The sequence below is a fragment of the Populus alba genome, chromosome 11, assembly GCF_005239225.2.
Source record: "Populus alba chromosome 11, ASM523922v2, whole genome shotgun sequence".
Taxonomy (NCBI): Eukaryota; Viridiplantae; Streptophyta; class Magnoliopsida; order Malpighiales; family Salicaceae; genus Populus; species Populus alba.
The window spans coordinates 6,671,587-6,688,343 of NC_133294.1; the positions used below are offsets into that span (position 1 = coordinate 6,671,587).

A 16,757-nucleotide genomic window follows, 5' to 3' on the forward strand; every position below is an offset into this window, starting at 1 on the left:
TGTCCATGCAATGTGACTTATCTCAGAATATTATCCAAAACAAAAACATGGATCTATGGCCTGATTAAACCACAAACCAATGCACATAAAGATTACAGAAAGATGTAGGAATACGACTTAAACTCTATTCTATCACGGTAAAGCTTTAGAAAACAGTTCATCTTTGTGATACAGATAAAACATTGAAGAGATTTTGAAAGGGGTAAATTGTTAACTACCGAGTTTCCCTATCCTCACCAAATTCCCCATCTTCAAGATCCTCAAGATCACCAGTTCTACGAGAACTATTTCGGTGGTCTCTCTTGTGTCTCTTGTGCCTGCTTTCACTATCTGACTCAGGAGTGGAAGCATGCTGTGCCAATTGTTGGGAGAAGAATGGAGGAAATGTTCCATTAGAGCTTTAAGTGAATGGATTAACCAAAAAATTATATGCGAAGCCAAGCATTTATCGCATGATAATGGGGAAAAAACGCATACCCTTCTTGATTTTTTGAGGTCACTGCTGCCGTGTCTGTGTGAACTCTTGGACCTATCCTTCTCGCTTTCATCCAGATCATCCACAGCATTTTGATGCCTCTTCCTCTGTTTCCTGCTATTGTCACTCCCAGATCTTTTCTTATCACTACAAACTTGAGTTTCTACTGTATCATCAATTTCAACATCTTCTTCTTCCTTTCTTGTTTCTCTATCATGTCCCCTCTCCTTTTCCCTTCTATGTTTTGCTTTCCTCCTTTCTCTTTCCTCCCTCTCTTTTTCCTTTTTTGCCTGCAGAATATTAAAACCAAAAATTTACTTGAATATCCAAGTTTATTTATTTTACATATCCACAAGTTCCAGGCAGGAAGTGACAAGAGTTCCACATATGTAGCAGTCATGGTTCAAATATCAATTCTTACATACAAGAACCCTGGTTTTGTTTAAGGCAAACAGCAGTGTACTAAATCCATTATTTACTAGAACCCCTGCCTGAAATCATCCACGAAGTAAAACCATTAATGTGGAATTAATGGTCCAGTAAAGCCTCCACAATCTATCTTCAACTGTTTTACCATATTGAGGACATATCATATCCAAATTCTAAATTTCCAAACCAATTTCAACTACTTCGACTTCAATTCTCTAGGCAACTCTGTGAAACTGAAACATATAAAACTTCTTGACTGTGCAGTCACTAACCTTCTATATGATCAAACTATAGCAGCCAACTCTCTAACCCTAATACCACAAGGAACAAAGCTTGCCACAGAGTTCAGAACCTAGTTTGCTCTCTCACCAAAACTAACAGTGTCAGCAGAGCAAAACACAAACAAGTGTGCAAAAATATTATCTAATCACAGTGATCATAATCTTACATATAATTCTAGAGAAACATCAGTATCATAATTCTTTGTTCACAAATTGCTAAATGTCCATACCATCTACAAGCTAAGAAGTCATAAGATCACAGTAGTACTCTGCACAGACTTCTATTTTATATATTTCCATAAAAAATATCAAATGGAAAAATAAACAAATTTCAAGTTTTGAACATTGCTTAGAGGCACTTGAAACTGTTTCATACCTTTTCCTCCTTTCGTTTCCACTCATTCTCTTTCTCCTGATCTTTCAGTTGAGATACATATTCCTCAAATATCTCTCTACAGAAGCCTTCTTCACCAATGGAACTAAAAGACAGCATCAAGCAAAATGATATTATGAATAAAGCAAAGCTCAGATAATGGACAGTTCTCAACGTTGATGTGTCGTGTTCACAAATAAGACATACAGGACCAAAGATAAGATTTAGCATGGAAATTAATGATTGTGACTTGTAAAACACAATAAAGTTGAAGTGAATCCATAAATTAAAAAAAAAATGTATATCCTAGCAAATCCCAAAAGAAATTATGTTTCAGGAGGGGGGGTGGATTTCTTGACATGTTTGTAAGCAATTAAAACCATTGCAGATGCATATATCATAGACTCTACTAATTATCAATTTGACAAGTAATACCTGTATTCTCGGCTACCATCAAAGATTTCCTTGCAGCTCTCCCACTTAGAAGATGCAGTTATATCCTACAACAAAGCAGAGGATCAGATGGATGATGGGATGAAAATGCCCCTAATTAATCATCCAATACAAAGAAAGTTAATTGAGAGAGCAATGCAAACCTTGATAGACTGTAGTAGAATGAGAAAATCATCCTCAAGACGTTTACGCTTCCTGGCTTCTTTCTCCTCCTTTTCCCTGGCTCTTTCCAGCAATTCATCCAATACCATCTGCAAAGAGGTAAATCAAGCATCAGATTGTAGCACATGATGAATGACTATAAGCATGCCTAGCTAGCCCCCCCACCCAAAAAAAAAAAAAAAAAAAAGGCAAGCGAGAAAAAAAATCCCTTAAATATATAACCAGGTACACCATAGTGTAGTTCCCAATTTCCAGATCTAGATATCATTCACCTTCGAATTGGGGCAGTGCCACATTTTGAGCAATGTCTTTGGAAATGACACTCATTGTTGCTCCAATTGATCACATTCAAACAATTGCCGAGCACAATCTGGTGACATCAAACAAGGACAATACACAACCCAGCAAAAATTCTAATTCCTAACAATTTCTTTCTTTTTTCCTTTCCTTTCCTTTTCTTTTTCTTTCTTTCTTTCCTTTTTTTTTTTTTTTTGGTCTTCTCGATCAGATGCCAGAAATTCCAATTACAAATAATAGAGGAAACTCAAAAGGAACATGCAATCCACTGAAACATGGAGAAAATGACCTTGTAAAAGACAAGCATGCCAAGTCACCTTAAGAAACAAGCATTAACTATTATGAGAACATACAGCACCTTTAGGTTCACATCTGATATATGTGGAGAGCCAACATCCTCGATAATAGCAACCTTCAAATCTTCAAGTGTCCAGGTTGATGCCAAAGGAACCTGAAAGTTAAAAGCGTGTTAGACATCTAAGAGAACAGGATAAGTGAAAAGAAGATGACATTTCCAGGTTATACCTTTTTCAACTTTACAACATCCTTTATCCGAGTTTTGTCCTCATGATACTGTAAAAACAAACAGGAATGCAGATTTGTGAGCACCAGAACATCAAATCAAAGAAAATATATTTTCCAACAAAAAATTGCAGAGATTTAAATCAATTTGTGACCTTTCCATAAACAGTATAGTAATCATGTAAAACAGGTAGCTAGACATTCTGGGTTTTCACTGCAGAGAAGTTGCTGCTTGTCTCTTACATTTAAACCCAAATTCCATGGGCTCAACTTCATTGAAGGAAAAATATCTCAATACTAAACTATTAGTTTCCAAAAACTAATTGGCTGTATAAATTATAAACTAATAAACCACATTTGTGGAGATCAGAGTTAATTCTGAAGACAACTATAGCAGGTACAACAAAGAAAATGCTGATACATCAAGAATAAAACAAAATTAAACAAGTTCCCACAAAATCTAGTTCAGAACAGTATATTTTGCTCAATTCAACATGCATATTTTGCTGAAGTCAACATGCTTTCCTTGATGAAAAAGCCAATTATCACGATACCTAAACACATGGTATAATTACCTGTTTCTGTAGCTCCTCAGCGACATCTTCAAACAAATCTTTTGGAGTTGAACCTGAGTTGTTTGAAGCAACAGCCACATATGCAGGTAAATCTTTAACCTGAATGACAAATTAAAGTAAAATTATGAAAATGCATCCCCCAACATGAAACAAACAGCTCTGCTTAACAAAACCAAATATACAATTCCCAATAATAAAATGGGACGCGCACGCGCGCACACAGAGATGCTTATCAAAACAAAACCAAGGTAGGTTAATAACCTTTAGGTGATAATCACGCCAGTTAGTTTTGGCAGTAAGAGTGCCTGCAGCAACATGTTCTTCAAGTAGCTTGCGGAACTCATCACGATTTTTACGCTCTGCCTTTCTCAGTTCTTCCTATTTTCATCAATATGGGGATAAGAATATCATATAAAACAAATCAAAATACTTTGTCATCACAAAGGCTAACAGATAATAGCACCTTATGTATCTTCCTTTGCTCCTCTTCTTCCTTCTCCAAATCATGTAAATAATCCTGAGACACCGTTGTAAAATTAGCTCCCAATACTCGTAGAAATGTTACTTCTAAATGAAGATTAGTACCTGAAAAATTTCTATGCGATCAATTTTTTCAAGACGTGAACATCTTTCATCAGCTTCTAACCGATCTTGTACTTTTCGCCACTGGGTGCTTGCCTACAGAGGGAAAATGATGGCTAAGTAAGAAGTTTCATTGCCAAAGGAAACCTTAAAAACTGAAATCAGCTTTGCGAAAAGAGTGCCTTAATGAATTCGCATGATTCCAGAAACTGCTTATATTCCATAATGTTCCTCTTGCGCTCCTCCTGTGCCTTTGCTCGTTCCTAGTCAAAATCCCAATTAAAGTTTCAAATCGCAACTTCATATATTGCTACCGTCAGTTACCAGACTTCAAACAGGAACAAGTATACAGCAGAACATAAAGGCTACTGTGACCATAATATTTATATAAAAACAAACTCCAAAGCGCATATATAAGAGCATTGTCTACATGTATTGGCCACTGGGTAACAATAATACAGTGAGATATCTCCCTGGACATCAGGTCATATCCTCTAGATTCTATTGCTCTTGTTGCTCATGTAAAGCCATCTCAGATGATTCGACAGTGAATCACACAGCATCAACAAATGTATATTAATAGGGTACAAAATTATTAGGATGGATGTTATAAATAGAGGATAGAAAAATGAAGCTAGCAAAATATACCTTTTCTTCAAGTTCCTGCAAGTAGGTTTCAATCAGATCCCTACGGTCTCTTTCCCGTTCAACAGCTTTAAACCGCTCATCGTTTTCAAACAAAGTCACTGCTTTGCTAAGCAATATTTCAAGCATTCAAGTACAAAAGAGAAATTATTAAGAAAACAACCATTCTATAAGTAGCAAGTGGCAAATGAATTAGAAAGAAAAATTTAAATGACATCAGAAAATGCAAACCTCAATCTAATTGATGCTGTCAGCTCTTTGGACTCCTGCAAAGGATTCATGTCAAAACAAAAGAAAAGCAAACTCTTATAGAAATATCACACATCTTTACAGACATAATCGAAGAAAGAAATTCAAAAAACTTACTTCTAGCATGTTCTTGAATTCTTCCCGTGCTTTTTTCTGTTTAATCCTCCTTTCCTCAGCTTCCTGTTTTCTCTTTTGACCCAAGAACTGAAACAAAAGGTTAGTATCATGATAAAAAAAAAAAAAAAAAAAAAACATTTTTTAATGCAAGCATGATAAAAAGCTAGACACAGGTTCCAAAAAGCATCAAACAAAGTATTGAATTGCAATTTTTTTTAGGAAGAATAAAATGTTGTGTTAAAACTTAAAGAACACCAACTGTAAGTATTTACCTCATTAAATGCTTGCTTTCTCTCTCCAAGTGTTTTTAATGCACCATATCTTTTATCATTAATTATTACTCTCATGGCCTGATATAATCAGCAGCAAAGTCAGGAACTTCCAAATGCAGGAGACAGAGAATCACATACAATGTGTTGAATTACCTGGTCCCATGTCCATTCAGACCCAACATTTGCAGACTCCAGAAGTGCTTTAAATAAATTTTTTGCTTCCTAGAAGGGGGGAAGGATAAATTTACAGTCAAAATGTTAATACCAGAGAAGGCACAATAAGAGAAACTTGAGTCTATAAAATACATACCAGCTTATCGGCATAAAGTAAGGGTTCATGATTAACTGCTTTCTCTTCCAATGGAACATTGTTAACCTTTTCATCTATGACCAACTCCTTTTCAGCTTCCTGAAAGGCATAAACCAAATCAAGTTGCTAGTAAAGCAAGTCGAGTATGTTTCCAGACTGATAACTTAATGGTGACAACTACCTCTTTGTCTTGTGCGGGAGCTTCATCTGCTGAACTAGGTTTATCTTGTTCTGAAAAGTTGTTCCTAAAACAATTTAACAAATAAGTGCACCTAAGATAAGTTCTACTCTGTTTCTTATGAAATAGGTAAAGAATACAATACATTGGTGCAGTTATGGTGTTCACCGCTGTGGCAGTGACTTCAGCACTTTTTGGAACATCAGCAACAGGAATCTCAATTGTCTGAACTTCATCTGCATTGGTCATCATGGAAGATGACATGACAGGTAAGGTCGATGATTCAGAAGCTAACTGCAACTGTGAATTACCAGCAGCAGCAACAGGTATAACAAGAACCGGACTCGATGGTGCCCCTTGAGCTGTAGAAGCATCTGCAATTGAAGGTGTCTTATCCGCGGATGGAGGAACAGAAGTGGAGGCATGAGAATTTGTAAAGACTTCTGATTGTTTTTCCATGGTAGATGTATTTTCTACTCGTGCACGAGCCAACTGGAAGCACATATTTAAAACAATAGTGGGATAAATATTCAAGTTTTTCTTTTAAGAAAAGATAAAATTTAAAAAGAAAAAGAAAGGAAAAGAGGTTGGTGCAGGAGAAACCTTCAATTCTTCTGGGATTTCCCATTTTGACTGCTTGGTAACTTTATTGTAGTAATATCTAGATGATTCATGGACAGAACAGCACCCAAAACATAAAAATAGCTTAGTTGCTTACTCGCTTTACTGAAAAGAGAATCTCCATATAAAGATTATGAATAAATAGCTTCAAGGAAAGTAGATTTAAGTACACACTTTCGTCCATCAGGACTCTTAAACTCCTTCCAGTCAGTTGATGCATCTGCCCTCTATATTGGTAAAATAAATAAATCAATGAATAAAAGAAACACCATCTGATAAGTACTACTTTGAAAAGATAAATAGATGAAGTACTCAAATAAGAATACTTATGAAACAGAAAGCTTAGTCCCAGAGAAAATTTAATTTTGCTTTAATCTATTCAGAAAGCATTTACAGAATTCAATAATTCTTATACAGAATCTGATAACAATAAAATGCTTAAAACCCTCTTCCCAAAATAAAGGATGGAACAGCATGGAGGGGGATAAGTGCTTTCAGTGATACCCGAGCTTCAATCCCACTTCAAGTACCTCACACTTTCTCATTATTCCACAAAATGCTTTGTTTTCACTAAGCTATATTCACTTCACCAACATGCTTCTTTCATGAATAATGAACACATGCAAAAACCAAAAAGGAATAAAAAAAGGAAACCAACAGTATTATACAGTCCAAGAAGTCTAAGAAACCATCATAAAAAGCATCCATGTTCAAGTAATCTAATAAAAAACAATCTGTGTTTCCTTCTTTTGCAATTGGTTTCACGAAATTAGAGGAATAATGAATTCTTTCTAGAGGCACAGGATAAAAAAAGACATTTAAGGACTAGTATGGGAGTTCAGGATATCGGGCAGACATTTAAGGCCTTGTAAGGATATTTTTCTTATGGGCAAACATGTCAAGAAGTTTTCTTGTTAGAGCATACTAACCAAGTAACACAACAGTTTCACTCATATAAATCCATAACAATCGGTAAGTAACACAAATGACAGGAATTACTACCATTCAAGCTATAAAGTAGGTAGTGCAAGCAGCAAAGACCCACAGCATATCCTACCTCTCATAGAGTAAGCACAGCGCGTACCTGTCAGCAGCTTTAAAGCTATGGGAGTCATAACAAGGTATTTTTTAATATAACAATCAAAGGGGAGTTCATATACCATTCAGCCTAATGAGAACAGATAACAAGGAAAAAAATTTATGATACCATGGAAATACTTATCACAAGAATACCTTGAAAGCACATGTGTGGGAATTGGACTAGAAAAAGTGGGGAATTATGGGAGAGTATATAAGCATCTTCAAATAGATCAAAAGCACATTAAACTTACAATTTTTCCAAAGGATATTTACTGAGCTATGCAAAAACATCATACTCAACCATGTGATATACTGATAACCTAAGTATCGGTCATTGCTAATATGTACCAAAAAAGCATTCAAAAAGCAAAGTCATTTTGCAAGCATAATCCAAATGATCAAAAAGAGAAACTGGGCAAGCAAGCAGGACAGGAGAGAGAGAGAGAGAGAGAGGATTTACTTGAAAAAACATTTTGGACAAAAGATAAAGGAAGTACCTTTCCTTTTTCTTTCAAATGTCTAGACAAATGATTGTGTTGAGCAAAAAAAAATTATAAATAAATGGTGAAGATGGAAGAAGAAAAGAAACAGGAGAAGCAGCAGCAAAGTTTCCTCCAATTACTAAAAAGATTAGGCTGTGTGATGGTCAGAATGTTCAAAACACTATTAGCGATTGTTAATTCATGGGACCATATCTTTTTGGACCAAGTTTACCAATTTTATAAAACAAAACATCAGGTACAAAAAGTCAAAAGTAATGGTTGCCTGCTTGAGAGAAAAAAAAAAAACCAACCTTAATGGCGAGCTAGAGAGGCAGGTTTCATTTACCAAACTTGTATAAAATGTACCAAGTGATCAGCTTGCAATTGGGGAAGAAATCCATATAACAAGTAATTGTCGTATTAAAGCCCAAGTAAATTGTGCTGACATAAAGGGATGCATAAACACACAGTTCCACAAAACTTTTAAGCCATAAAGCTACAACTTATGAATAATTCAAGAGGTTAAACAACAACAGCAACTCGAAATCACCTCAATTGGCGTCAGCAACTCATAAGGCTTCTCCCAACTAGATTGCCTTGTCCTCTTATTGTAATAAAATCTGGATATCAGGAAAAAAGAGTAATAAAATAAACAAAAAAGTAAATACAACATCAAAATGAATTGTTAACAGCAATGCATTATCACAAGAAGTGATTCAAGTCGGGGTAGACCGCTCACTGCCCATTTATACCAAAAAAAAATAAAACCCAATAAACTAATCTGACAGTGTTGTATTATGCACCTACAATCACCAGCACCACTAGGAACCACATACCTCCTTCCATTAGCAGATATATGTTCTTTCCACTCTGTCGAGGCTTCTTCAGTCGGCTTTGGCTGGATACTTGTTGCCTGGAAATTTATGCGGTGCCAACACCAAGATAAGACACATAAAGAACTGTTGAGATTGCAAAGGAGAAAAGGTAATGTAGAGCAACAACATAAAAAAGAGACAAAAATGAGAGGATTCTTCCAACCAGAACATTAGTGGTGGTAACTGAAGATTGTTCGCCATTGCGCTGTATAGGTGTAACTGGTGCAGTGTTCTGGTTCATGGATGATGCAGGGTGTCCTCCAGTGGGAATAGGCTGTGCATGCATTGGAGGCATGGGCTGAAATTGAGTTACAGCATTAAAGGTTACAGGTGGTTGACCATATGAAGACGGTGCAAACTGCAAAAATCAGATTCAATATATTAAATACTTGAGATATCAATCAAACTCATAAAAATCAATTATGAGGAAATTCCCAGTATCTTACAGTATACGATGAAGATAGAGGCACTCCTGGGCCACCTAAACCAGGCATGTAGCTGTTTGGAGTTTGAACACTAGGTGGAGGCAGTGGAGATCCAGACATGACATGCCTGTTTGGATGAGCATTTGGTAATGGAATTGCCTGAGGTGGTGGAGGACCAAGGCTTGGCTGGTTAGGTCTAGCTGGTAACTGCTGCATTGGGTGAGGAAATTGAGGTTGTGGGGGTTGGGGAGGCAATCCTGGATTCATCACTGTGACACCTCGGCCTACAGGCTGAAAGTGTGGAGAACTCACAGGAATGAATTGCTGTGATGGCTGCACTGGACCAACCGGTCGGAACTGCAGCAACAATTGATTGAAAAAGATTTCTCCAGATCTATTTGAAGTAATTGGAATAGGTGATCTGTAAATTTTTTCAGGTCAGAAACATTACTTGAATGGGCATTGGTGGTGGCGGAGCAAAATTTTGAGGATGATCCATGGGGCCAACCAGAGGAGGCTGGAGAGGCTTTTAAATAATTAAAAAAAAAAAAAAAACCCACTATTAGGAAAAGATAAAGGGAAATTGCCAGCAAAACCAGTTTTACTAACTAAGTGGTAAATTCAAGAGTTTTCTTTTTTTGTCTTCTAATAAATATAGCCACAAGCTTCAAGGCAAATGGAACGAACGACAAGATACAGAACCTTGAGCATATCTCAATAATGGATGTAATAGAGAGAAGGAATTAGGAAATTTGCTTATCTAGTATCTACCAACCCTTTTTTTTTTCTTTTGTATGAAAGAAATAATTTCATTAGATAAGAACATAATCACTAACATTTAATTTTATACCATAACATATAATTTTGTTACACTTCTTTAGCACAACATAGATTTCTCTAACATTTTAGCATATGGAAGGTAAGTGCAGCAAAAACTTTATTGCATGGGCAACATGATGATTCTGAAACTAGGAATGGGGTGGGGTCTTTCAAGTTAATCCTATGTGACGACATGTCAAATAAAAAAATAACAATGAGTGCCATGTCTAAACACATAAAGTAGCACTGTGGGTCCTGAATACTTACTTTTTTGAAACATCAATAAGTCAAAACACTTTATATAATAGCATTAATTACAACACGGTAAATATCAACCATTAGCCATCAGGAATTTTAAAAGAACATTTGAGAAAGTGATGCAAGCCTCCATGCAAAACATAAACAAAACCTTGGCATGACCATTAAACATATCAACCTTGTGATGCTGTGCAAAAAAACTCCTGTACAATTGTTGGATGCTTATTTCTTCAACAATGGGTCTAGGAAAAAGAAATTAAATGAAAAAAAAAAAAATCTGAGCATGGACAGCACCATCTCAAACAAGAGAGTGGCTGCACTAAGACATGTAAATTTCAACATTACTTTTTAAGATTCAACATGCTAAACATTACTGTCATCTTACATTTCTTTTCTCTGTGTCTTTTTAACTATCCAAGATAGATTGATATGCAATGAAAAGTCTGAATTATGACATGGCATATATTATTTTCCAAAATACTTAACTAGTTAAGAGAATGCTTTTGGTGTATCAAACACGGATTGGAAAACAGCGTTAAACAATCCATAACATCAAATAAAAAAAGAATATGGAGGCGTGTTAAAAAATCCAAGGTCTCTTGCTGTATGAATGCCCAAAAAGTAGCAAGTAGTCAAGATTTGAGTAACCGTAAGGAATGAAAGTGCATGTATATATTTATTTTTTTAACATTACCTGCATTCCAGAGAATTGAGGGTTGTTGGCCATTTATGGATGCAGCGTGTATCGGACAATGACTAAACCAGAAAAAATTACCATCACGTTAGTATTTTCCAATATGGCAACAAGAGAAACCACAGTATATAATATATCAAGAGTGCAAAGATCAAACAAGCTCAATAACATTGATAGAAACACAGTTGATTTTCTGATGGTAGGTAGAACAAAAAATAATTATATTCAAACAGATGAACTGCTACAAAATAGCAAATCGAAAAACATCTAGTCATGGAAAGGAAGACAGCAGATATTGAACTTGTGCTTGTGGCATGCAATGTAGGCTGTCAAGAAAAATACAAAATAATATCTCATCCATGTAATTTAGACATGAAGAATCATTTTCCATTTAAATCAACCATTTTCCACGTCTGGAAAGAAAATTTTGGCTTATTTTCAGGAAACTGAATAAGATGAAAATCAAGGAATCACAGATAAAAGCTGAGCTTTTTGCTCATAACTTGACAGTATATTTTTTCCAGTTTCGATGAGCCAAGCACCCCATTCTACAATGCCTATTAATAAAATGAAACTGACTAGGTTATTCAGATGAAAAAAAAAAATCAATTAAACCTCTTGAAGACCTACATCGTTAAACTTTGTATTGTTTGCCTTCTACTTCTTCCTAGAGCTTTATTGTTTAGGTTGATACATTAACCTGGAGAGGCTACAAGCAAACATGCATTCAGACCATGGAGGGTCGCCTCTACATTTTCATGAAAGATGATCTAAGTAGGAAATTTAAGGCAAGGGGAGCATCAGTATGATATTTGTGGAATGTCAAGGTACTTCCCATTCAATGGTTTTTTTGCAAGGTACAGTAGAAAAGTTGAGGAGCTCTGATGTGTTTATAATGGACTCTTCAAATTACATCAGTTCCCTATATACCCTCTGGAAATCATCTACCTAGTCAACTTTTTCTAAGCTTCACATTAATGGTATTGCATTATTGGCAAATTCATTATATTTTCAGAAAACAACTCACCCTTAACAGAAGAGTCAAATATCTATGCAATGATATAGAAGGTAAAAACATCACTTGGCAACCAAAGCCATAATTAAATGATAAACAAAATAATCACAAATCAAGTTACAAACATAGAAGTAATCAAATCAGTGTCACGAAAAAAATTGTTCCAACCCAAGTTACCTTCCATCTCATGTGTTTCTAGAAACCAAACCGTGTTACTTGACCAGTATAAAGACAAATAAAGCAATCCATGAAACAATTATCAGTGATAGGAAAGAAAAACATGTTTACTTGAAAAAAATGAATCTTGCTAGGAGGACAATAAAACCATGAAATTCCGATTGGGGTACTCCTTAAAATTGCAAACAGATACCTGCAAGTTCCAAATTCTCAAATGTAGCAAACATCTAAAATATAACCACGTGTGAGAATGTAAATGCAGTAACCCACAGCTTTATGCTGCATTAGTTAATTGATGCAGTAACATATTAAACTAATATAGCAACAGCATTTCCAGAAACGGAAAGCAGGCACATGTAATTAAATCTTAAGATCAACCTCAATATCATTTGAATTGTTCCTCGCATCAAATGTGCAAATTTGGGAGCTTAATTGCCATCGATCAACTGACCAACAATATCCTTTACTAAATTTTAAAAAGACTATGCCTTAAATAGTAATGTGAGGACCCCATTCTTAAAGAATGTCACGATTCAATACCTTTGCCCTTAAAATCTCAAAACATAAGCAGCAGAACTTACCTACAAACTCCATTGAGGTGCATCAAAAAAGTCTTCCTCATCACAGCATTCTTTTCTCACTTTCTCAAAGCAACTAATTTGTGGGCTTAAATAAAATAATTTCCTACAAAATTATCATTCCCTTGTTGCCATTTCCTCCAGTTCTATTGCTGCTTATCAAAATTCATAGCCAAATACGGAAGAAGAAAAATTCAAAAAAAAAAAAAAAAACTACTTCGCCAATGCCACTAATCAAAATTAAACGAACTGGATCTTCCTGAAATCCTCCAAATAAGATTATTAAACCTCCAAATTTTACTTTTGAAAAAGTCCAAACATTTAATTCACCAACCCTCGGCATTCATAACCTAAAAAAACATATAAACAAGATTCACTACAATCACATGAACCCACAACTCGAATTCTAATTAATCAGGGAGTGATACAAGTCCTCAACAACAAAGAATCATAAATAACCCTAGTTTTATTGTTCTTTTAAGAATTCAAAACTAGCAATCAATTCAAGTTTAAGCTGTGGAGAGTGAAGACATACCTACAAAATAAAGACTAAATTTTGGCGTCGTTAAAATCAAGAATGGAGGGTTTAAGTGCATGAAAAGGGGGAGAAGTTTAGCGCTTTCAATTTAAAGAGATGTGAGAAGGGTTTAACCATGTGTTTTGTCTGGTACAGAGATAGATAGTGAGAAGGGGCACGCACGGTGGTTTGGTTTTGTAAGGGTTTGGTTTGGAAAGTAAATAAGTAGAAATAAACAAACAAAAAAACGATGAAAATGTCGGATCCGATGGAAAAAATATTTAGGTGGAATTATATTTTCAGTTTTAAATTATTATTTTTATTTTTTGAAATTATTTTGATATATTAATATTAAAATAATTTAAAAAAAACATATTATTTTAATATATTTAAAAAAATAATTTCTTTCCTATCTTCGAATAGACCTTTAGACACATATGATGAAAGAAGAATCTGATTGGATTTCTGGATATATTAATTGGTAAAAAAATTAATTATTCAGTAAATGATAAGAAAGATTAATTTAGTTTTAATATAATATTGTTTTTCAAAATACACAAGCAATTAAGAAAAATCATGTATGTATGTATATGGAAGGACCTCGACTCCTTGTACCATGCGGGTATGATACGTGCATTGCATATTGAGACAAACAGATGGTAAGACCCAAAAAGAAAAAGAAACGAAAAGACAGCAGCTGGGCACCACCATAATCGTCAAATGTGCCATTACTTGTAACATATTTTTAGATCCGGCCAAGATTCGAGTTTTAAATTTTAATTAGGTTTATAAGTTATTTGAGTTAAATTATTTTAAAATCAAAATAATATTATTTTAGTAAAAAATAATATAAAAATCAATGAATTGCTACCGGGTTTTTGATCAAGTCACTGGATCAACCTGCAGGGTCAATTGGGTTGCACCGGGTTTTTTCTTCCCTTATTTTTTCAATCCAACTCTGTTCCAGCCCCGGGTCAACTCGCCGGACCGAACTGAGTTTCAAAACTATAACTTGGACACTTGAGGCGGTCATTAATTTTATGGCCCGTAAAATTAGTTAAGATACACGCAAGCTGGTTCGAACATCCACATTAATTAAAAAATATATATATTATTATTATTAATGTTGTTATTGTTTTTTCATTATTATTATTTTTATTATTATTATTATTAGTTTGATTTTTCATGGTATGCAACGGAATAAATCTTCTTTCTTTCTTTTACACAATTTTAAAAATTTATATGTAAATTTAATATGATAAATTAATAACTATATATCTTTTAATAAATGATAACAAATTTGTTAATTCAAATTAAAGATTGAGTTATGAGATAAGAATGTTATTTTTTAAAGAAAATAAATGCTAATATTTATTTTAATTTAAGATTGGATTTCTAAAGTTTTAATTAATCTGAATAAATAAATTTTAGTTTTGTTTTGCCAAATTAATTAATTAACTCAACGTTAAAATCTATTCTTAACATTACAAGAGCTTTATATTTAACTAATCAAAACGAAACATTTATTACAATCTCAAGTAAACTTAATATGAAAGTATTAAACTGTGAATAAAAAAATCAAGTAACAGAGAAAATAAATGGAGAAAAATAAAATATTGTAGATAACAATTGTAATCCATTATAACATTATTTTAGTATATTTTCATTATAACATTGATGTACATGTTCATGATTCAAAACATTATTTCATAGTTTTTCAAACATAAATTTTAGAAAACACCATACTACAATTATTAAATAAAAAATAAAAAGACTTAATAAAAAAACACAATTCACTATTTATATGAACAATTTTCCACCATAACTTTTTTTAATATTTTTTTTATAATCTAACTCATGTCTACTACCTACATTGTTGTTATTTCATATTTCCTTCAATGGTTATCCATTATATAATCAAAGTTGTTCCCGTCGATAAGGGCCCAAAACCAACATCACCGGAACGAAAATGATAACGAAATCCAAGCTCTTGATTATTATGGGAAATACTAGCCATATGTTGTTTTTCCTATAGCACCTTTATTTTTTCTATAGCCGTTGATTCTGGTGCAACAGTTCATGTTTGCAACAACAAAGTATAATTCAAGATTTATGAAGAATTAAAGAAACCCGAAGAGGTATTGGTGAGCAATTATAATTCTGTTAAAATTATAGGAAAATGAACTATAGAAACACAATATTGAAAAGGACACTTTATGATTCTAAATGTGGAAAAAGATCAAAAAAATTCCTTGAAGCTATGTTTTCTATGGATGTTGCCTTTTAGAAAGAAGCAGTAAATAATAAAATGGATTCAATATTGTTTAACAATACTTTGATCCTAGTAGATTTACCTCTAGGTTCTAAACCAATAGAATGTAAGTAGATGTTTAGAAGAAAATACAATACCAATGATTTCACACAAACCTTCAAACAAGATTAATTGCTAAAGGTTTTATTTAAAACGAGGGTGTTGATTATTTTGACACTTATTATCCAGTGACAAGAATTATATCCATTAGATTTTTATTTGAATTAGCATCAATTTATAAATTGTATGTTCATTATATGGACGTTAAGATGACTTTTTTAAATGAAAATTTAAAGGATGAAATGCATATAGATCAACCTGAGGGCTTTATACTTCCTCAAAATGAGAAAAAAAAAATGTAAATTGGTAAAAAGCAAGTTCTGAAACAACAGCATGAGAAGTTTGACAAAGCAATTTTGTTGAATAGTTTTCATCACATTGGTGCTTATAAGTGTATGCATTCCAAATTTACAAGAGATTTTGGTGTGATTATTTGTCTTTACATAGATGACATGTTAATCTTTAGCATCAATATGATTAGAATAATTTAAACTAAAAGGTATCTCATTTCTATCTTTAAAATGAAAGATTTTGGTGAAGTGGATACAATTTTAAATATCAAAGTTAAAAAATAAGTAGTGGCTATGCACTTAATCAGTCATATTATATTGAGAAAATGTTTGATAAGTTTAATCATATCAATATAAAGGAGGTTAATACCCTATTTGACTTTAGTATGAAGTTAAATCATTATTGTGATAAAACGGTAGCACAACTAAAATATTTTAGTACCATTGGAAGTTTTATACATGTTATGCATTGTACAAGATCATATATAACTTTTGTTTCAAGCAAGTTATCAAGATATACAAGCAAGATGAATATTGATCATTGAAAGGTTATTGCAAGAGTCTTTGGTTATCTAAAAAGAATAATCGATTTGAACTTGTTTTATTCCAATTATTCAGCTATGCTGAAAGGAAAT

The 16,757-nt window shown here is 33.7% G+C and overlaps 1 protein-coding gene across 7 annotated transcripts; it reads right to left on the reverse strand.

Annotated features, from left to right (window-relative positions):
- On the reverse strand, positions 1 to 13,673 carry LOC118051783 (pre-mRNA-processing protein 40A). Of its 7 annotated transcripts, none has more exons than XM_035062501.2 (31): positions 13,480 to 13,673; positions 12,478 to 12,559; positions 11,175 to 11,236; positions 9,855 to 9,929; positions 9,425 to 9,760; positions 9,142 to 9,336; positions 8,940 to 9,016; positions 8,654 to 8,723; positions 6,716 to 6,768; positions 6,524 to 6,581; positions 6,232 to 6,412; positions 6,066 to 6,156; positions 5,924 to 5,987; positions 5,743 to 5,841; positions 5,586 to 5,654; positions 5,433 to 5,510; positions 5,161 to 5,247; positions 5,026 to 5,060; positions 4,798 to 4,903; positions 4,332 to 4,412; positions 4,153 to 4,245; positions 4,031 to 4,084; positions 3,829 to 3,945; positions 3,568 to 3,666; positions 2,996 to 3,043; positions 2,829 to 2,921; positions 2,155 to 2,262; positions 1,994 to 2,058; positions 1,562 to 1,664; positions 478 to 765; positions 1 to 352 (listed from the first exon to the last, which is right to left on the reverse strand). In XM_035062501.2, exons 3-31 carry the CDS (start codon positions 11,205 to 11,207, stop codon positions 215 to 217), a joined length of 2,994 nt encoding a protein of 997 aa, XP_034918392.1. In that variant the 5' UTR covers positions 11,208 to 11,236; positions 12,478 to 12,559; positions 13,480 to 13,673; the 3' UTR covers positions 1 to 214. The 7 variants fall into 7 exon arrangements, with proteins under 7 accessions (XP_034918392.1, XP_073268450.1, XP_034918390.1 ...); XM_073412349.1 differs by having other exon boundaries at positions 5,924 to 5,983; positions 6,065 to 6,156; XM_035062499.2 differs by having other exon boundaries at positions 6,066 to 6,412; positions 9,855 to 9,920.
- Between the last annotated feature and the right edge of the window lie 3,084 nt (positions 13,674 to 16,757).